The sequence below is a fragment of the Ictalurus furcatus genome, chromosome 1 (assembly GCF_023375685.1).
Source record: "Ictalurus furcatus strain D&B chromosome 1, Billie_1.0, whole genome shotgun sequence".
Lineage (NCBI taxonomy): Eukaryota > Metazoa > Chordata > Actinopteri > Siluriformes > Ictaluridae > Ictalurus > Ictalurus furcatus.
Window position 1 is genome coordinate 19,997,217 of NC_071255.1, and position 23,077 is coordinate 20,020,293.

General features: G+C 40.2%; 1 protein-coding gene across 1 annotated transcript in view; it reads right to left on the bottom strand.

Moving 5' to 3' along the window:
* Positions 1-23,077, bottom strand: part of ascc3 (activating signal cointegrator 1 complex subunit 3) — a 176,134-nt gene that overhangs the window by 45,575 nt on the left and 107,482 nt on the right. The window contains exons 14-18 of the mRNA XM_053631683.1: positions 18,770-18,904; positions 3,127-3,318; positions 2,712-2,936; positions 1,800-1,919; positions 1,437-1,601 (exon numbers count right to left, since the gene is read on the bottom strand). Of these exons, the coding sequence (XP_053487658.1) occupies positions 1,437-1,601; positions 1,800-1,919; positions 2,712-2,936; positions 3,127-3,318; positions 18,770-18,904 (837 nt within the window). The remainder of the gene's footprint in view (positions 1-1,436; positions 1,602-1,799; positions 1,920-2,711; positions 2,937-3,126; positions 3,319-18,769; positions 18,905-23,077) is intronic.

Sequence of the window (23,077 nt, forward strand, 5' to 3'; positions counted from 1 at the left end):
ATTGATGCTATAAATGTAGTGAGGAAAAAAATAAATCTGTGGTGCTGACAGACAGATAATAGAAAATCCTACTATAATCAGATTCATTAATTAATTCACACATTCGTTCATTAAATAAAAAAACCCCACATTCACACGAACAGGCAGCAAAGCAACCGTGCAACAAGCAACATCTGAATTAAGATCAAAATTCGTTATGACCCAGTAAAGGGATGAAACAAAATGACTGGCATGAATGATTCCTCAGACCAATCCTATGGCTACTCACAACCTAAACTTCTTAACTACAATTAGATCCCATTTACTACTGACGCACAAAAATGGAGGAAAATCTTATAACGGCTGCTTCATCTGATGGTGTGATATATAACCTCTCATTAAATGTGTATTAAGACATTACAAAGAATAATAAAGCTTGGGAGGACGTAGCAGAGATTGCTGGTGCCTTTAGTGAGTGTACTTCATCAACAAAGATAGTATGAACCTAGCACATAACTTCAAGCCACACAACCAATTTAATTTATTTTTTACACTGATTATTGTTGTACTTATTTTCTGTTTAACTAGTGTGCTTTAAAAGCATATAGTATATCTACATAGGTATACTATACTATGCAGGATTATAAGTCGTCTACTGTATTTTCATTAGGTGTCCCTCAGGGATCAGTTCTTGGACCTCTACTATTTATTATATATATATATATATATATATATATATATATATATATAATGCCTTTGGGTCAACTTATTCGCCACCACGGTTTCAGGTACCACTGTTATGCCGAGGACGTTCAAATCTATACAGCTTGCAGATCTGCCCGCACTCTCCAGACTGATCCACTATCAGCATGTGTCAATGAAATAAAAGGATGGCTTAACTCTAATTTTTTTTAAAACTTGGACAAAACTGAGATCATTATTATCGGAACGCCAACGCTTACTAAACATATCCTCTATGACCTTACTTGTGACATTGATAGCACTCTCATTAAACCATCTAGTACTGTAAAAAATGTAGGCATCATTTTTGATCCCTCCCTCACCTTTGAAGCTCATATAAACTCCGTTTCTTGCCATTTTTTTCAGTGCATTAATGCATTTTCTCAGAGACTGTACTGTGTATTTCTTTTCTGTGTTTGGTTGCTCTTTGTTTTTCACATTGTGTGTTCGTCCATGATTGTTCATTGTTTATATATCATTGTATTGTAAAGCATCCTTTAGCTCTGAAAAGGTGCTATATAAATTAAACAGATTATTATTATTATTATACTATAACAACTACCATTTCACATCAGACCTTAAAAAGCAGCTGGACAGTGCATGGCCACAAAGGACAACAGTACCAGCTGCTACAAGTGACATGAGTGACTCGTTGGATGCTAGCGTGGACATAAGGTAAGGAGGATGTGGTCAAACAGTGCAATTTACCACTATACCTCAATTGTGTTATACTTTATGTAGAAGTGGCTGGCTGTTCTGCCAAGGTCAGTAGAAGCAAAATAACCAGTCCTCTCATCAAAACGGATCATCCGAGCTTTATCGAGCTTCCGCCCAGCTTCCACTACTAACTCTTTCCTGTACAACTCCAGCCTGGGATCCATCTATAAAAGAGTTAAGAGCTCATTAGTAAGAGAGATCTGAGTGGGAACTATTGTACAGAGATCTACTATGACAACAACAGAGTCTTGGGAAAAACAAAAACAAAAAGAGCAGTGAGAATCATCTGCCACTTGATAAACAGGACGAGAGGAGCATTGAGGTAGACCCAGATGAATATGAGGAAGGTACATATGTGGTACCTGGTAGGCCTTGTGATTGATGCCGTAAGCAAGTGGATTGGCTCTCATTCGTACATAGAGGTAGGTGTAGCTCAACCACTTGACAGCTTCTTCAATGTTGGTCACAGTTCCTAAAGCCACCTGATAGGAGTGGTAGAACAGAATGGGGGTATATGCACAACAGAACACAGATATGACATGCAGACATGGGATAGCAAAGCATATTGACCAGTGGGTGGAGATATAAACTACATATCGGATGTGAAGGGATTGGCAGAGTGCTGTAGCTTACTGTTCAATTGCACCACCTGGTGGACATTTTGATACCTCTAGATCTTAGATATTTTTATTGCTATTAGAAGATGCTGCCATCATGTGGGAGGATGAGGAACTTTCCTACAGTGATTAAGCTTTTAATTCATCTGTTCTTCTGTAGTTGACACTACATAAAATCAACCAAGGGCTCTCAAACCAAATGATCGATAGATATGTCCATAGACCCCCTCAGTAGAGATTTATTTTATGAACATTATCCTATGAAACTGTTTAATTGTGTACTGTGATATTCTGGCTATTTTATTGTAGCCATAAACCTTTTTATTCCTGAATTTCGCACCAACATATCCAAGGTCCCAGCTGACATTACTTATAGACTTGCTGTTAAACTACTGAGGTTTGGATTAAACTGATTTTATTAAAGTAATCAGTCAAACAAGCTAATAACTATAAGGGCTTCAATAATAATTGCTTTGATAATGGACCCCGTGGCTATGCTTTAACAAACCCCTGGGACCCCACTTTGAAAACCACTGAATGAAACTACACAATAGTTAGATGTTCCTAGTTCTGAATCAAAATGTCCATCAGCTGAGATCTAGTTGAATTGGATTTTTAAAAATGTGTTTATGGGAATGGCAGTGATTAGGCGTGTACCTCAGCATTGAGGTTATCAGCCAGGCTGGCATGGAACTGACTCTCTATGGGGTTCTGTTGCGTGAGCAGGGTGAGGTAGTGGCTCAGCTTGTCGTGTGAGGTGATGATGGTGCCCTCTCCGTATTTATCAAACTGAGGACGGCCAGCACGGCCAAAAATCTGCATCACATCCAGGATGCCCAGGTCCACCAATGTGCCCCTCTTCGCATCATAGATTTGAGTACCCTATAGGACACAGAAACACACAGACTCTCATGTCAGTTAGAGAGAGAGAGGGAGAGAGAGAGGGAGAGAGAGAGAGAGAGAGGGGGGGGGGGAGGGAGCGAGAGAGAGTGAGAGAGCGAGAGAATGCTGCCTGGAATTTTTAAATATTTCAGTTGGCACATGGGCTAAAGTGTTCAGTGCCATTTCTCACCTTAATAATGACTGCATGAGCAGGCAGGTTGACACCCCAGGCCAGAGTGGCTGTGCACACCAGGACCTTTAGGTAGCCTCTGGAAAACATGTTCTCCATGAGTGTGCGGTCCTGCCTCAGCATCCCAGCATGGTGGATCCCAAATCCATCTGGAAACATCTCCCTCATCTGCTTATTCCGTGAGCGCTGCACCTGTAGAGTTCACACACACATTTATTCAAGTGTAGTATACTGGGTATGTGGCTCTGCATCTCACAAGCACGGCCAGGCACTTCAGGAATCCTTTATAACTTAAAAAAAAACCAAACATTTTATACAAGAAGGTTTAGGACTATACTTAAACAGTTTAAACCAACTACTTAGACATCAAGGTGTGACAAACTGTATTAAATCTATTCATTTAAAACTAGGCTATTGTTATTGTTACTTCAAAACAAATATGAAACTACAAAAAGGAAACATAAAACAAAACATAACCACTTTAAATTGTTTAAATTATAGTCATAAATCAATCATTAATGCATTAAAAGTTTACTGATGTCACCATTCAGCCATTATAAGTCAGTATCTGCTTATTCAAATAACCCCGATTTAGACAAACCACCCAGCTCAAGGCAATGTTTGTCGATAGTGATTAAAATAAACGCTGGCATAAAACCTCAATTGTATGTTTTTGTGTTCTATTTTCCACAGGTGTTTGAGGTACATTTCCACATCCAGTAGTAACATCAGCAGTGTTGCTTGAACATGTTCATTGCTCCAATACCGAGCACCCCCCCCCAATGCATTCATCAGTGAGGTGATTGAGATGTGTTGTGTTGACTGGCAGCATAAGTCGTGACCTCGGCTGACAGTAATGGCCTCCCCATCAAAAGGTTTTATCTCTTTCTGCCTCACTCTAAATAGAGGTCAATGGCAACCAGGCCCCATCGGTTTTCAGAGGAAAAAAAAACTGCAGACAGAATATCTGTCTGCTTCTTCATCAGCTCACACACAGAATACCAACTAACACAGACCTATCAGAAGACAATCTCGCTGCACTCGCGTGTCTGTGTCCATTCACGCATCTAGTGTGTGTCTGTGTTTCCATGATCCTCACCAAAAAGTCCTCTTTGTTATGTGTGGTGTTGCTTAAAGAGTTTCTCCTCTCTGTCCTTTAATGAGGACTATTCCCTATTCCTCAAGGATATGTTTCTTCTTGATAATCAATGCACTGATCCACCCTCAATCAAACAGCTGTCTGTAATGAGCTGCTCCTTGCCATTGGGGAGTCAAGCGTTTTATTTCTGCTTTTTAATGAAAGGTTCCAGAGTGCCATTCACACCATTTTCTCTCCTTTAATGCTCCGACCACTCGCAGATCACCGAGTGCTGCTTCTGTTTTTAGTTTGGTAATTAATTGCTCCATCATAAGCTGTGGGGCAGTGGTAGCTCAGTGGCTAAGACGTTGGGCTAATGATCAGAATGTCATGAGTTCAAACCCCAGCATCGTCAAGCTGCCACTATTGGGCCCCTGAGCAAGGCCTTTAACCCTCAAATGCTCAGATGTATAAATGTAAATCGCTCTGGATAAGAGCGTCTGCAAAAGGCTGTAAATGTAAATAAGATGTTTATCCTGGTTACGGATTCTCCTTTACTTGTTGGACCTTTTGTTTTCTAACAAGCTGTTCTCTCAGGATCGGTTTATCTGCCTGCATCTTTATCCCCAGGCTCCTTCCTACAGCTTAATGAGAGTGCTTCATTCTGCTTTCAATTGGCCTTAGACACAGTCAAGGCACTGCAGAGAAAAACATAGCCAATGGGCATAAACATAGCTGGCCAATTACAGCTCAGGAAAGCCAAGCTCACCCATACTCCAACTGCATGCCTTCCTTTCAGGTGGAGATGCTATTCCAATGGAAAAATAAAAAAATCATTAAAAAATTATACAAAATTCTTAAATTTCATCGGCTTTCTGCCCTAAATTAGACATACACTCCTGTACACCTGCTCATCTATACAACAATCCAATCCTCCAATCAGTTAGCAGCAGCTCAATGCATACGATTATGCATATACAAGTCAGGAGCTCCAGTAAATGCTCAGACTGGGGGGAAAATGTGATCCCAGTGACTGTTTTAATCAAGGCATGGTTGTTGAATAATTTTTAGGCCTAAAAGTCTCTACAGTTTACACAGAATGGTGCAAAAAAACAAACAAATGAACAAACATGTCAGTCAGCATCAGTTCTGCAAGTGAAAACACCTTGTTGATTAGAGGTGCAAGGGGAATGGCCAGAATGGGAATGGTTCAAGCTGACAGGAAGGCTACATTAACTCTAATAACTACAATGTAATATCATGGTGAGCAAAAAAGCATCTTAGAATGCACAACATATTGAGGTGGATGGGCTACAACAGCAGAAGACCACCTCGAATTCCACTCCTGTCAGGCAAGAACAGAAAGCACAGGGTATAGTGGGCACAGGCTCACCAAAACAGCTGAAGATTGGAAAAATTGGCTTAGTCTGATGAATCTCGATTTCTAGTGAGACATGCAGATGGTAGGGTCAGAATTTGGCTTTAACAGCATGAATCCATGGACCCAACCTGCTTTGGGTCAATCACCAGGCTGGTGGTGGCAGTGTAATGATGTGGGGAATATTTTCTTGGCACGCACTAGGCTCCTTTATACTAATCGAGCATTGTTTATATGGCAGCCTATTTGAATATTGTTGATGACCATGTGCATTCCTTTTTGGCCACAATTTACCCATTTTATAACAGCTACTCAGGATTAGTAAGGAGTTTCTAATAAAGTGGTTGGTGAGTATAGAGTAGGCATGATTAGGAGAAACAAGGCAGTTTCATATTCCTAACCTGGCCTACTGCGGTTATACACAACTCTTTGTACATTTCCATTTCCAGCATTTATCAACTTAATCAGAGCGACATAAAGAAGTGCTCAGTCATCTCTATCAAAAACATATCCTCACGCTAGTACAAATAGATCACAGTCCAAAATATTATTCAGCCACAATCCGGGTAGAGAGGAGTTAGTACAACTAATTAGTGCAGCAACAAAATAACACTGGGTAAAGTTTCTAAAAAAATTATTTTATTATTAAAGAAAATCAGTGCCAATGTAGGTGCTAAGTGAAGAGGTCTTCCTTGTGCAGTGTATAATGTGCATATTTATATTAAACAGTGAATATTCACTATATGAAATCTTTGGTGTTCCACTCCAATCTCATATTATCCACTGCAAGAGAAGTGATCATTATTGTTCACTTTGCTGGTGAGATGCCCTGCCATGACGGTTTTCTAGCTGAGTCAGTCAACGCTGTTAGCTAGCGAGCCATTTCTCTTTTAAAACCAAAATGTCTTTATCAAAGTCAAGAAAGGGGAAATCGGATTACAGGGTTCGTACAGATGCTTCACAATAAAATTCCAGGGTTTTCAAGGCATTTTCAAGCGCTATTTTTTAAGTTTTCAAGTACTATACAAGAGCTATCACTCAAACATATTCTTTATTTCTTCTTTAAAAATTTCCAAATAAATAAATAATAAATAAATAAATAAGCAAAGAAACAAAACCATTTTCTATATGGCATCTTTTCCAGCCATTCTGGACTAAATTTGCATTTCCCAGGCATTGCTTCATCTGCACCATAACGTCAATATACCAACAATTTTCAATGGAAAGTCGCTAAATGTCACTAGATGAGGTCATGTGCTGATTAGCATTTCATTATGTCATATATGCATTCTGTCTAGTGTCAGCCCTTTACATCTGTTTGCTCCTTTCCTACTCTTTGTGCTCACATACTGTATTTTAATGCAGCCGAATTCCCAATGCAGCTGTTCTCATTTACATACTTTTCTGTTGTCAGACAATGGAACGGGTATAAAATAGAGACTGAAACGCGGCCCGTTAAGAGACTGCATGTTCACCAAAAGTCACTTACAAGCTGTGATTTCGGCAGTGTTGAGGAAGCTGGTTTGAAACTGTTGCTTTTGAAGCTACACGCTACTCATAGTTTGAAGTGGTTAAGCTACAGTCAATCCACCCTTTTAAAAAAAGTACTTAGCTACACTACAAGTTACTAACAAAAAGTAGCTACCTATACTGAAGCTACTTAAATGGGCAACATTTTTATTATGTCATGATTGTGAATCAGCTTATGAATAATTATAAATCTGCATAAAGAAATTAAACACAATTTAAAAATATTTTTTAAAATTGTTTATAACGTGCACATTAGACTACTTATCAATTCAACATGACAGTCGCGTTCACTTCTATATGCGTCCTTAAATTTGAGCTTGAACTCTTGGATGTCGTGATATAATCAAAGTATTTTAATCTTTGGTTTGCAAAGATTACATATAAAAGGTGTACGATTTATTATTTGATTCCACATTAAATAATTAATACTTCTGATTGCCCAGTAATAATACATGCAACGATAAATTATTAATTTAATTTTTTTTATACCACTGATTCATTAATGAATCATGGAAATAATAATAAATAGTAAATAAATCAGATTTAAACAAGATGTTGATTAATACAATCAGACTGTTGTATTCAGAACATAAAATAAATCCCTCGGCATGCAGTGATAACCTTATTGAATTATTTTATTTGTATTTACTCATAAATGTAGTTAAGTTGGTAGCGTCGCTACTTTTAGTTAGCTACTGCTGGAGCCGTCTCCGTGATAACGAGTAGAGGCGCTACAGCGTCGAGTCGTACTGGGTGAAAGGACTGTATTCGCGTTCTATATAAAATAAACACTTTAAAGTTTTTTTGCGATTATTTATTTATCGACTTATAATTCAAGCACCACTAGATTAAAAAAAAAAAAAGCCTATTTTCAAAGTTTTCCAGTACTTAAATTTTAAAAAGCCAAATCCAAGCACCTTGTATGAACCCTGTGATTAAAACCAGTTAAGTCAAACATGTATAATATATATTTGTTCGTTTAGCCCGAGTCGAGCTGATGTGACTGCTCTCTGAAGTTGTCTGTTATGAAAGATAATGTGAATATATGTGAGGAGCCACCCAGACACACAGCATGAATCCAAAAAAAAAAAAAAAGAAAGAAAAATAAAATGAAATAAAAGGAAAGAAAGAACGTGCCCTTTGTACGACCCATCCCAAGGACTTCGCTCAGCTTATTCAAGCCTAGTCTCAAAACCCAAGCCTCGAGCCTATTCTCCTATGTCGCCCCTAAACTCTAGAAGATTGTTCCAGAGAACTGTAGGCATGCTAGCTCAGAAACGGATTTTAAACCCAGATTAAAAACGTACTTGTTTACCCTGGCCTATTCTTAGTCGTGCGACTTTGTTCAATTAAGATTTCATGATAGAGTGAATCTCACACATTTGCAGTTAATTCATTTGTGATTAATTCTCATTAATTCCTTCACCAACTCTTTTCTGTGTGCCTTATCATAAGTACATTTTTTGACGTTTTAATCCTTTGTATGTCAAGCACTTTGTGATTTTAAATTCAAGATGGAAAGGGCTATATAAACAAAGATGAATAGCCTTGCTCTAAACACATTTTGTGTGCCATAATTGTGGCAGAATGAGAATACAATGTAGTGAACTGCTGCAATACATCATTACCATAATGCTCATACAAGGACATAACATTTTTAATTACATTTGAATTATTATTGCTATCTCTCTGTCCGTCTGTCTGGTTTTGTAAACAGATGGCTGGTATGCACAGGCAGAGGCTGCACACTAATTGAAATGCTTAAGATAAGGTTTACTTTGAGGTGTCAGGGAGCATTAAGGCTATGTTATAGGATCCTCAGTTGAAGTGAGGCAGGGACAGCCTCCTCTATTCACAGCCTGGATTCAAGGTGGCAGCGCATCAGCTCTGTGATCAAGCCTGATTACGGCTTGCCGTAGAGAGATCATCTCCCTATCCGCTACGCTGAGGCCGAGCAGACACAGCTGATTACCTCTTCCACAGAATAGAGCGGAAAAGACACCCACTACACCGCACAGGGACACAACAAAGACACAGAGCATGTCTGGCGTTCAGCGCCATCTGGCTGCAACCTGCGTCACAACGGCCTCCTTCAGTACCATCCTTCCGACTTCGAATCAATCAGAATAAAGGAATTCACACACCAAAGAACTCATCTCATTCTTAAATTAGTAGAGAGAAAGCAACTCAGCACTGATTTGGGGACTGCTGATAGTCATAATATTTCTACTGATGGTTTGACAGAGTCATTAACATTGCATGAGAGCGAGTGGGTGAGCATGAAAGGCTGCCACTCAAATACACTCACTCTCTCACTCTCTCACTCTCTCTCTCTCTCTCTCTCAGTCAGGCCCCAACACAAACCTTCAGCAGCTGCACAATACTGACTTTAATGTTCTAAGCATTTATTCACACGTTCCTTGTGGTTTATTTCTCTAGTCTTTCAAATCGGCAGTGCAAAAAAAAAAAAAACAACCAAAAAAAAAACCAACCAAAAAAAAAAAACACAAAAATTCTAAATAAACAATGTAGACATAAAGTGACATAACAGACAATACATCCATATCTGAGGTTAGGGTTGTAGAACTCAAGTCTCAAAAGTGTACTTGAATTGAATATAGAAGTTGATGGTATTTGCTTTTGACCTTGACTTGACCTCGATCTGTTTGATACTCACTCTTGACTCGATCTTGGCTAGTCTTGGTCTTGTATTTGTATTGGACTTGTCTTTGGGCACAGGCTCATCGAAACTGGACAAGATTAGAAACAGGAATCACCTGGTCTCTTTCCATTCTTCACCTGTACAATTTGGGTGCCCATGATAGCCTCAGATTTTTGTTTTTGGCTGAAATGTGTGGCACCTGACATGCTCTTTTCTTCTGTTTGTTCTGAGATGCTTTTATGATCATCACGCTTATAAAGAGTGCTTATTTGAGTTACTATAGACATCCTGTTACTTCAAGCCAATCTGGTCACTCATCTCTCTCATCAACAAGGTGTTTCAGCCTGCAGACCCTCCACTCACAGGATGTTTTCTTGTTTTACGCACCATTCTAGAAAACTCTAGAGACTGTTGTGTGTGTGAAAATCAGGAGATCAGCAGTTTCTAAAATACTCAAACCAGTCCATCTGACACTGACAACCATGCCACAGTCAAACTCACAAATCATATTGTTTTTCCATTCTGATGTTTGAAGTGAACATTAACTGAAGCTCTTGACCTGACATGATTTTATGCATTGTTCTGCTGTCACATGATATTCTGATTGGTTTACAGGTGTTCCTGTTACAGTGACTGGTCAGCATATATATTAACTTTGATTAAAGCTTGAGTCTTGGCAGCTTTTTGAGATCTTCTGGGAAAAAAAAAATCCTAGACAAGGTGAACAGTTGGTGTCTGAGAGGAGTTGATGTCTGGATGTGTATGCACTGTGTAACACACCATTCCACTCTACTTAGGTCATGCTTTGGTCTTTAGAAGCTGCAGAGACAAGGACGTAGCTCACCTCGACGGCAGCTGATAAAGACAGCCTCAGGTGGCGATGTGAAAATAGATGTAAACAAACCTCCAGGCAATAGAAATTAATGAGCTCAATCCTGTACTGCAGACCCGTCTCAGGCAGCAGGGGGCTGAGCCAATGGACGGAAGCTGACAAGCGTGTTTAAGTACAGAGAGACTTGAACATCACAGAGGAAGACCCTCAGCCTGCCAGCAGCAACTGCCATCTCTTCCATCCATTAAAAAAATCTCCATCAGAACTCCACCTGAGCAGTCCAGCACAGACAGCAGGCCCAGCTTTCATCCACATCAACACATGTTCATTACCGCAAAAAACAACAGCGACAAGATGCTGTCTCAAAAAGCCGTCCCTTTCTAGGGAATAGTGAGCCACTGCTGCAGGAAAGGCGTCTTCGAACTATCAGTCTCGCCACAAACCTGTCTCTCTGTAAGACTCAAGTTTACAACATGATAGATACACAAAGACAGACGAAGAAAAAAATGAAAGAGCTTTCTGAAATAAATGGTCCTGTTCAGGTGTTTTAACTACTGCAGCTTTGACTATAACCTTCACAGCCAAACTGGCTGCAGGCACAGTATCTGAGCACTAGATGTCTCCTGTCCTCCATCTTTGGACAGATGAGAGGAAGGCTGTGAGTGAGTGCTGAGACACATGACTGGGGCAGAGGGCTGAAAGCCAGGGCTTTACTCCAGGAAGGCGGCTTCTGAATTAGGGATCAGCAAGGCTACTGTAGAACAGGCAGGGAACACAGTCTGGCTTTGAACAGGGTTGTGGTCATGGTTGCCAGATCAGCCAGGTCCCTGAGAGAGTGGCAAATTGAGGGCACGTTTTTTCAACCCCCTCCCAATTTCAGCCCGGTTTTATCGGCTTCATGCCCACAACACACAGCGCAGACTCATCCTCCCTGTCACCAGATCAATGACCCTGCTGTATAAGCTGCATTTCTACTGTAACCTACACACTCCTTCTTGCCAGGACAAGGTCCCTTTAACAGGCTTTAGCAATTCCAAACAGCTCGGGGGGGCGGCGCAGCAGGAAGCATGTACAGCACAGAGGAAACTTGTGTAGGGGGCAATTTTCACCTGCAATAAAATGCGGTATGCTCTTGTACAGAGGATTCACTGCACACTAGAGTGAAGGTGCAAACGGCCACAGCCACGGCTCTGCAGCTTCAAAGTAACATTTTATTGTTTTGCTATATAACTGCAGCTGCACTCTGGATTTAAGCAGTGTTGTGGCATATGCAGTGCGTTAGCGATAATAGGTCGCTGTGTGCTAAGCAGAATAAATGGGGTAGGAGTTGTGGCAGGGACTCGGCCTGGAATCCCCATCCATCATTTCTATTTATAGACTCAAGTCCTTCAAGCGAGGCGTGCTCAGGATCCTGTACGGAGTCATGTCCGGCGCTGGGTGAAAAAAAAACCCCGACACAACATCTACTCATCAACCGCGTACGTTTATTTATCCACTTATTACATACATTTGGTAGATGCTTTCATCCTGCTTTTAACCTTTGCAATGATGCAAATCACTTTGAGGAGCTTCAAGGATGCTGGTTTGTTCAAGTACTAGAAGTGTCTAATCGCTGACAGAAAATACACTTTCAAAATAAGATTGTGATTTTCTTGTAAGTCACATTATGATAAATGGCATCATGGTATTAATTGGCTATGCTCTCTGAGTGCGAGGGACGCCATACTCTCTCCTCTGTCAATCACAGCAACACTAGCTAATCATGTGCTTCTTTGAGCTCGTGTACGCGGACGAGGGAAGATAGCACTTCCTTCCGAGGGTGTTACGCTGTCCTACGATGCAGCATGGGCAGCAGTTCGAAAAGATGCATTTGGTTAGTGTCGTGTGTCCTGGAGGAAGCACATGTTAGACTTCCCCCTCCCTGTAAGTTTAGGGAGAGAAGGCTTGGAATTGTGGCGGTCTAATCACCTAATTGTTGTTTCTTTTTCTTAGAAAGGTATTTTGAGAACATCTTTTCCATAATCTCTCAGGCCCTGTTTACACTAGTGTGTTTTCGTTTTAAAATGCATTACGTTTGCTACGGTTACGCCAGTGGTCTACACTACTCCGGCATTTTCGACACTCGAAAATTGAGACTTTTGGAAACGCAGAAGACCCCATTTTAGTCTGAAAACTCCAGGCTCGCGTTTCAGTGTAAACAGCCTAAAAAAAAACCTTGGGTTTTCTGGATTATTGCGTATCCTTCCCTGATTCGTCAAGCCCCTACCATATGATCATTATGCCACCTTGATCATATATACAACAACACGGAGACTGAACACAAGCTTTGCTGGCTTTGTCGTCATTCTTAGCAGCCATTGTGCAGTTAAATTCTGTATTTTATAATACTGCAGCTGCCTACATGCACAAGACGCAAGCTATGATTACAGCAATCAGCAACAAATCTCATTTCAAGCGGCGTAAGCCCTACATGGAACGCCGGTTTACCAGTGACTAGCAACCAACTTCCTGTTTACACTTGTATGTGCATGCCCAGTGTGCATGAATGGTCATGTGACATGCGTTTTCGGTCGTGTAGTGTGGGACGGAGATCGTTTCTGAAACACAGCGGAAATGCCAGTGTGGACGAGGATCGTTTTCATTTTAAAACGCCGTTTTAAACCGAAAACGCACTTGTGTAAGCAGGGCCTTACACTGTAAGCCAGGCCTTACACTTTAGTTCTGTTGCTGTTGATTATGAAAATAATCACTTTAGTTCTATTGCTGTTGATTATGAAAATGTTAAAAACATGCTAGGAGTTGCTTGCAGAGCTAGCAAAGTTTATAACAGTAGTGGATTACACAGCCAAAGGGTTTTCAGTGTGGTCCACACCCCCTGCACAGAGAAACAGAGGTTGCTGTAGGATGATTTAGAGCGAGTCCAGTAGGAAGGGGTTGTGGACACAAATAGGATTGGAACCGCCGGTGTAAAAAAAAAAAAAAAAAAAAATTCAGGAAAGAGAGATAGATAGATGGAAATGCATTTTAATCAGTATTTTGAAAATGTCGGCAGTGACGTAACTGTCTGATCAAACACTGTGACACTGTAACAATCCTAATTCAAACCTAAGTATGTGCATAAAAAATAAATGCCACTGTACACAAATAATACAAACAAGTGCTGTCCTAGATACTGTCTGAAGAGGAAGTTCTTTAATCCTCTGAGGAGGGGAATAATTATATAAACTTATTAATCAGACTATTTACTGAATGGGGGCTCGGGGTTGCCTGTTGATTTAATAACCAAAATATATTTGTCTTAGGCAACCTCTTTCTCTCCCTTTCCCACTATCTATCTGTCTATCTCTCTCTCTCTCTCCTCTAATTCTAATCCACCCCCCCGATGTGCGTGCACACATCCCTCATTTCAACATGCACTTAAACGCCCATGCACATCCCCACTCAATTAGAAACTTTTGCTATTTAACAGAGAGTGCTCTGCATCGACAGCAGTGTGATAAACTGCCATTATTACTGCTATTTCCCACTATCACTTATTCAAGTGAGTGCATTAAGATATTTAAGCCTGATTGACAGCCTCTTCAAGCTAAGTGATGGAGCAAATTAATGAACAGCGCGAGGGAGATATGTAGTGGGCTCATGTCTACCTTTTAAAGTAGAATAAATAGGGCCAAATTATAGAATTGACCTTATAGGTGCTGTATTTGTACTGCACATGCACACAGAGGATTAAAAACAGATAAATATTAATGCAGGGGAACTTTCATAAGCAAACAAGCAGTGCTACCGAGATAGGCTCACCCGTGCGATTGAGGCCAGGAGCTACGAGCCGACCAAAGTGTTTAATCCGTCTCAACTGTTATGAACCTCTAGAGCAAGCTGCTTTAGCACGGAACGCTCAAAACGTCCAGAGAGACACCTACGACCTAAAATACTTTCCACAGGATCACCTGGGCTCACTTTCTGCTTGCTCACTCAAACGGTCCTAAATCATTACTTCCACTAGTGTCAGAATCATATCCGTAGTTTTTCAGAAACTATGACGTGACATATTATGACGTACACTAATCAGCACATGGAAACACACAAGGCTGATTTCCATAGCTGAACTATATGAAGTTAATCATGCTCGATGTGTATAAAACATAACCTTGCTGCTCCAGCTCTGCATTCAGTAGCAAGAAATGAGAGCGATGAGATGCATTGCGTTTATTTATACCTGGCTCGTATAAATAGAATGCGGATTAGAGAAGACGCCGAAAGGAGCATTTATCTTGGCAAAGCCCCTGGGATCAAGGTAAAGGTTATTAAATGCATCAGTCTGCCTTGTGTTGGGAGATTTAAATATAAAGTTAGTGTGCGGCACTCTCCTAAGAGAGAACCCGCCCCACCTCCACCCCTGAGTATTTATACATCCCAGATCATATCTAAACCACACACACAGAGTCAGTTCAAAAAGTATTGGCACCCTTGGTAAATGTGGTTTTGAAAGGCTATGATAAATTTTGGCTTTCTCCATGGTCAATTGGAGAAAATAGGAGAAAAATCGAATTTTCAATTGAAATGTATTCTATAAAAAAACCCATAACAAAACAAACAAACAAACAAAAAAAAAAGAATACAAAAACACTTGCTTCAAAAAATGTGTAACAATTACTGGCACCCCTGCCTTTAGTATTCTGTGCAACTGAATCTAGAAACTGATGAAATTGGAGAAATCACAGAGCAACGAATCTGAGACTCTTCAATACAGAATCTCTCCAGATCCTCCGCAGTCCTCGATTGTAGACTCTCATTCAGCTCACCGTTTCAGTCTTCTGTGGGGTTCACATCAAGAGTTAAAAGCTTTGATTTTTTGCTTCTTGGCAGAGGCAGCCAGATTTTCAATTAATATGTCTTGGAGTCTATGATGCCTATTGAGTCTATGATCCCACATCCTCACAGATCCTCCACCATACTGTACCTAACAGTGGGGATTCAATTCATTTCAACATAATTATCCTTCTTTAAACACCAAACCCACCTTCAGTGTTTGTCTGTATAAAGCTCTACTTGTGTCTCATCTGGCTTAGAGAACCTTGATCCAGTGAAAGTTCCAGTAGCATCTAACAAACTCCAGTTGCTTATGTGTGCAGTTAGATGAAAGGAAAAAGCTTTCTTTTGGCATGGCTTTAGTATAGTTTGTTGACATAGAGGCGGCATCTAATTGTAGATTTGGTGACCCTCACAACGCTTCTACAACTCTCTAACCACAATCTTTGGAAAAATGTTTGCCTCTCTAATCATCTCTCCCACTAAGCGTGGGAGCAAAGTACACCTGTATCCCCTTCCAGGCAGTTTCATTACAGGTTGTTGTTTTAAACTACTCAATTAGTGGATATTACAGTAGATACGGTCATTCTCACTGGCATTTCCATCCTCATATTTAGTGAAACAGGGAGTCCTGGATGACCGCTTAAGAGTTTCTAAACACTCAGGTGTATAATATAAATGACAACATACTTCAGGTACATTTTGTCCAAAATAGGGTCTAAGTGTGCTAATAATTGTGACATATGTTTTTACTTAAATTAAAGGTTAAAGTGCTCTCATATTTTCAAAGTGAGTGTAAGCTAATTAACCACATATCACACCCAGCTGCACATTCACATTTCCGCATTAACAGCACACAGGTATACACACACACACAAACACACACACACACATACACACACATCATATGGCTCTCACACATGATTAGCTATCTTTATAAACACACCCTGACATTATCACCCAGACTCCAGTGTTATAACACAGAGTTTCCCAACCTTTTTTCAGTCACAGCACCCTTTGAAAATTAAAAAAATAATTTGTGGCACCCTATACAAACACTAATGGTAGACAGCGTTAGCTACATGAGGATGAAGTTGATGGTCCAGAAGCATCTGGAGCTTTTCTTTTAAGAAATATGTCCATACTCTTTTGCATTACACACGCACCGTCACACGCTAATTATTAGGATAAAACACACATACGTTATGCATACTGATGCTGACGCGCTGCTGACAGGTCAGAGAGGGGGTCGAGGGGGAGGGGATTATTATTATTTTTAAAATATCATTTATTATTATTATTCGTGTGTGTCGGTCTTATTTCTGTGTCTGTGTTATTATTTCAGACATCAGATATTTATCATATGCATTAAATGTTTTATACACATTTTAGCATTTTAGAAACGGCACCCCTGCGCTCATCAGACGGCACACCAGGGTGCCACGCCACCCTGATTGGGAAACACTGTTATAACACACACACACACACGCACACACACACACCCACACACCCAGACATGAGACTGGTCCAGAATAGAGTTATGTTTGTCCAGTGAGCAGTATTAACCTAGAGAGAGGAGAACAGAAGCGAGGAGCTGCCTCTCCAGCTGCTTACTGATCCCCTCTGCCTGCGTGCAATCAGGATGAGTCTAATCCATCATGGGCCGCTTCTGCCTGTGCCTCCGCGGACAGATCCTAATGAAGCCAGAGCTCACTCTCTACTGCACAGCATCTTTCTCTCTCTCTCTCTCTCGCTCGCGCACTCGCTCTCTCTCCACTACCACCCGAGCCCGCCTAGTGCTGCGGGGAACAAATGCTGCTCTTAACACACACACGCGCACACACACACGTACGCACACAAACTCTCCAACCTTCTCACAGCTGCCACTCCTAACCAACAGACCCACATGTCTCTGCTCCTGATGGAGCACAACTGCGAGATGACAGATGGGGGGAAGTGAAGAGAGAAGTCACATTTTAGTGGTGGTTATATTGAACAGTATGTTCTGTACTGGAGGGAAAACACTAGCAGCTTTTAGACACTTCTGGCAAATCCTTTAATGCTCACGCGTGAGAACTTCAAGACAATTATGAGCAGTAAGCTCATTTTTCAGTTCGATTTTGTGCTTTCAACAGACTGAAGAGAACCGCTGCGAGGTCTGTAAAGATATCTGCATGCCGAGTGAAAACTTGCACAGAACCGTGCACAAAAACATCGATGCTATTTCAACTATGACTGCAGCGCTCATTCACTCAGAGATCAGCGCATGTGACATGTAAATGTTTCTAAATTAAAACACAGCACCAGGTCGCGTCAAACTTATTACGGTCACCTAGAAGGAGCAGAGCTTTTAGAACGGATATATTTTTAGAATGATTGGAGCGACTGAAGAAAATTAACTTTCAGGAAATTACTTAGTCCATCTAAATAAAAATAAATAAATAAATAAATAAATAATGGACATTTTATCTGGGAAATAAAAAGAATCTACTGCAACAGAAAATGTAACAGTGCACAGAGATAACACAGTAGCTCTAAGACCAACAGCCAGAGAGGTTTCTTGTTAATGTGGTCAATATTGAATGCATAAGCCTTTCAGTCTAAAGCCTTCTTGATTAACTCTGAATAAGCAGAGCACTTGTGCAGAAAGCCTGGCTCACGACAGCTGAAGTGGTGCACGGTCCATGATTTCGCGTGCCGTAGGAGGGCATTCTGTTAGACTAAGCAGCTGGCCTCTACACCGGAGCTGAAGGTTGTGCCCTCAGCAGATTTCTAATTGTCTCAGCTCACTTTCTAATGCAGTGGTGTGGGAAAAGTTTAGCACTGCGTCTTCAGGCTTCATTTCCAACGAGGCCGCGACCACTTGGCCTCCCTCAAACTGTTTACCGCTCCCCCCCTCGAGGAACGGAGTTTGCGAAGGTGACTGACCTCAATTTCTCTCCCTTTCCTCTGCTTTGGAGCTCATGAATAAGTGTTCATAAATAACTTTCACTCTGTTCCTCCACTGCAACGCAAGCTCCACAGAATCACCTCGGTTCTACGTGGAAACAGAGGCAGAGAGAGTGCCCGAGCCGTTGCCAGAGGGAGGCTATTACAAATTAAACACACACTTATCACTTTGCCTGACCGCTGTATACTCAGAATAGTGGAGCATCACAGGGCACTATATATTGTTTATTTTCTGGAAAAGTACGTTGTGGATGACATTTTGTGCACCATGTGACTGTTATGATTTTTTTCCCCTTTAAAATTTACACACCTACAAGTGTACCTACACTTTACACATGTACTTTACAGTTACATTTATGTTCAATAATTGAAGACTGTAGTAAGATCAGTAGTGTTGCGCACCTGCTTCTCACAATGGCCATAATCCGGCCCCTGCTCTGCCTGGAAGAACGATGATTCTCCTCGGTTCTTGGCCATCTCAATCAGATTCATGGCAGTGCGCACAGTGGAGTTACGGGCATGGACAAAAACCATCACCTGAAACACACATACACAAACACATCACAAGGGGTTACACATCATGGCTTATTACATGTGCACATGTAGTAAATTCATTTAAAGTATGAATGATCATTTATTACTTTAAATTTATGTTTTGCTTACAAAAAGAGGTTTCTTGGCTAAAATTGGATCTTTCTGACATATTTTGACACTATGACTTCAAGGAACCATAAATTTCATCAAAACAATTTGGAAATGTTTTGATTTACTTCATTTATTGTCTAAGATCATGTTGGAGAAGTAGCCAAGTTTAATAAATGCAGTGGTAAAATATTCAGACTGCCTGAAGCTGTCTGATTACAATAAAAAGTTACATGCCATAAAAGTATATGCCATAGCGAAAATGGACATAAGTCTGATCAGTGATCATACAGTGACGTCAGAATGGAATTGGACTATGAACAATCTAGCAGCATTTACCATAAAAGCATTACGGATATGAAGGGAAATGTCGTTATCTCAAAAGAAGAGTGGTTTAAGGTTCGGGGTTTCCAGTGGAAATGTACTACCTCACATGCACGGCTAGAATTTTGGATGGAAATGTCTTATCCGTTTTTTTTTATTACCCAAAGACTAAAAGCATATCTTAGTGGAGAAGTTGCCAAATGCTGGAGACTACTGCCACATATGTTGGCCTTGCCAAGTAATAAGACATTTCTGGGAAGAGATGCATTAAAAGATATCCTTAGTATAGGAATACCTTTTGACTTTTGCACATTATACCTAGAACATGCCCGGTATGACAAATACTTATTTGGTGTTTTGATTACGCTGTGTAAAAGAGCCCTGACTAGACATTGGTTGCATCCTGACTCCCCTACAATAGATAACTGGATAGATTTGTTTAAATAAATGTACGTAATGGAAAAAGTAACAGTTTCACTTCGTCTACAACCAAATATATTTGCTACAGTGGACTAGTTCAGCAAAGACTTCATGTGAAAACCTTAATGAACTTTCTTTTACTTTCACACTATCCGTTGTTACCCAGATGAGGATGAGTTCCCTTCTGAGTCTGGTTCCTCTCAAGGTTTCTTCCTCATATCATCTTAGGAAGTTTTTCCTTGCCACCGGCTTGCTCAATAGGGATAAATTCACACACTTAAAATCTGTATCCAGTGTTTATATATTTCTGTAAAGCTGCTTTGAGACAATGCCCATTGTAAAAAGCGCTATACAAATAAAATTGAATTGAATTGAATTAAATCCTGGATAAAATGGATCATTTTTGTGACCAATGAATGATTATCAAGGCGGAGCTAATTTCTGCATTTTATTATAATCCCTTTCCTGTTATTCAGGGTTTTATTGGTTAGCACTCTCTTTTCGAAGTTTCTATCAAAACAGAAGACACAATAACATCTGTAATGCACCATCCATATGAGTATTAAACAGTTCTTCCAAATTTACAAAAAATATCAAACAAACGCTGACAACAAGGGAAGGGAAGCATAGAAATGAATTTCTCATGTGGGTATGCTCATTATTATTATTATTATTATTATTATCTTTGTTTATTAAGGTTTATGTATTTTAAACATTGGTTACAAATCCACAACTCATTGTGATATGTACCATGTTTATACTCCCCTCCCTGTCTCTTTAAATAAAGATAAAAGTTAAAATAGAGTTTTAAAAAAACATTAATAAATATGGATCTTGGTCTTCACTAATGGACGCAAAGCACTAAATAAGGATTTGTCCAACACTGTCTCAGAAAAGCCTTTAACAGCTAATCTTCTATGTTGTGTGGGTCCCTGTGAACGTTAAGGTGAAATAAAACACCGAAAGCATTTAACACACCAATATGCACTCACTGAGCACTTTATTAGCAACACCTGTACACCTACTCATTCATGCAATCACCTAATCAGCCAATCATGTCAGCAATGCATAAAAATCATTCAGATACAGGCCAGATTTTGACCGTGGCATAATTGTTGGTGCCAGACGGGCTGGATTGAGTATTTCTATACCTGCTGATCTCATGGGATTTTCATGCGCAATAGTCTCTAGAGTTTACTTAGAATGGTGCGATAAAGAAAAACACCCAGTGAGCTGCAGTTCTGTGCACAGAAACGCCTTGCTGATGAGAGAGGTCAGTGGAGAATGGCCAGACTGGTTCAAGTTGACAGAAAAGCTACAGTAACTCAGATAACCACTCTGTATAATTGTGATGAGCAGAAAAGCATCTCAGATTGCACAAAGACGTTGAATGTTGAGGTGGATGGGCTACAACAGTTAAAGATCACATCAGGTTTCAATTCTGTCAGCCAAGAACCGAGAGCTGAGGCTGTAGTGGGCACAGGACCACCAAAACCGGACAGCTGATGACTGGAAATACACAGCCTGGTCTGATGAGTCTCAATTTCTGCTAAGACAGAATCCATGGACCAAACATGCCATGTGTCAACAGTCCAGGCTGGTGGAGGTTATGTAATGGTACGGGGAATGTTTTCCACACTTTGGGACCATTAATATCGCTTGAATGCCACAGCCTATTCGAGTATTGTTGCTGACCATGTGCATCCCCACAATTTCCCAATCTACCAGTGCCTACTTCCGGCATGATGCACCATTTCACAAAGCAAACGTCATCTCAAACGGTTTTCATGAACATGACGAGTTCATTGTTCTTCATGGCTTTCCCAGTCACCAGATCTGAATCCAGTAGAACACATTTGAGATGTGGTAGAACAGGAGATTCACAGCATGAAAGTGCACCTGCAGGAACTGCATGATGCAATCATGTCAACATGGCCCAGAATCTCAAAGCAATGTTTCCAACATCTTATGAAAGAATCTTATGAAGAATTGAGACTGTTTTAAGAGCAAAAGGAGGCCCTACCCAGTATTAGCATAGTGTTCCTAATAAAGTGCTCAGTGAGTGTATGCCTCCTATAATAGAATCAAACTAGAAAGTGATTCCTCCATGTCACAAGCACAAGACAAAGCTAGATTCATCTCTCTGTTGACACTGCAATAACCAGAACTTTCACCCTCTCCTTCTCCCTCTCTCTCTCTGCAATTGAAAAAGCCTGCATCCTACAGGACGTCCACGGCCACAGGGGGACACAGCAGCATATAGCAACATCTTTTGTGAAAGGACAAAGGAGTGTAATTTTTCTATTATACTCAGACTGCCCTTGCAAATCAGTCAATACCCTAGACAAAAACAATCAATAACAGAAATACAAGACAGTTATGATACGGTAGTAAAAGACCTCTGTACCCCTCCTTTCCTACCTCCTGCTTGTCCTTTGAGGACACTGTAATGTACTGACAGTATGGAGAAAAGCAGGCACACCATGTGCCTGCTTTTCTCCACCTCTGTGTGTGTGTGTGTGTAAGAGAGGCAGTAAGTGTTTCTCCTTGCACATATCCTCTATCTGACTCACTCTCTCTCTTGCTCTCAGAGCACACACAGAACACCTCTGCACTTTTCTCAGCTACTGATTCTGTTTGAGAGAAAAAAAAATATTGCAGTCAGCTTTCTTTAACACATCCTAACTCACTCTGACCGTATCACTGCTCAATTCCATCCACTTTTTGGTCCTTACAGGGAATAATAAAAAAAAAAAGCAGAACTTTCACAAATGATTAATTGCATACTCATCCGAGACATTATTTTGTATCTACTGCATCATTAACCAGTATTTATTATTATTATTTTTAACAAAAGTGTTTAGCAGTAACATTTAAGACTAGATATTAGAGATGCACCGATACTAAATTTCTCAACACCAATAACCAATTATTCAGAGTGATATCGGCTGATATCGATAGTTCTGCCTTTTATGCCTTCTTTTAAATTAATAATAATTCCGCAATTCTGAAAGTAATGCAAATAAAAACTTTATTCTCTCTATTTCAACAAGTTGTTTCACAGTAACTGGTCTCATAAACACAAAACACATTACTCACATTAACATTAACACAAGAACTAAATTCTGAAGATTAAAGTAAGATTTCTTAACTTACTGAATGTTATTAATTCATATTAACATTAACTGAAATATATATATATATATATATATATATATATATATATATATATATATATATATATATATAGTAAGTAAGTAAAATTTATTTGTATAGCACGTTTCACACAGCAACGCTGACCAAAGTGCTGAACAGAGTACAGAA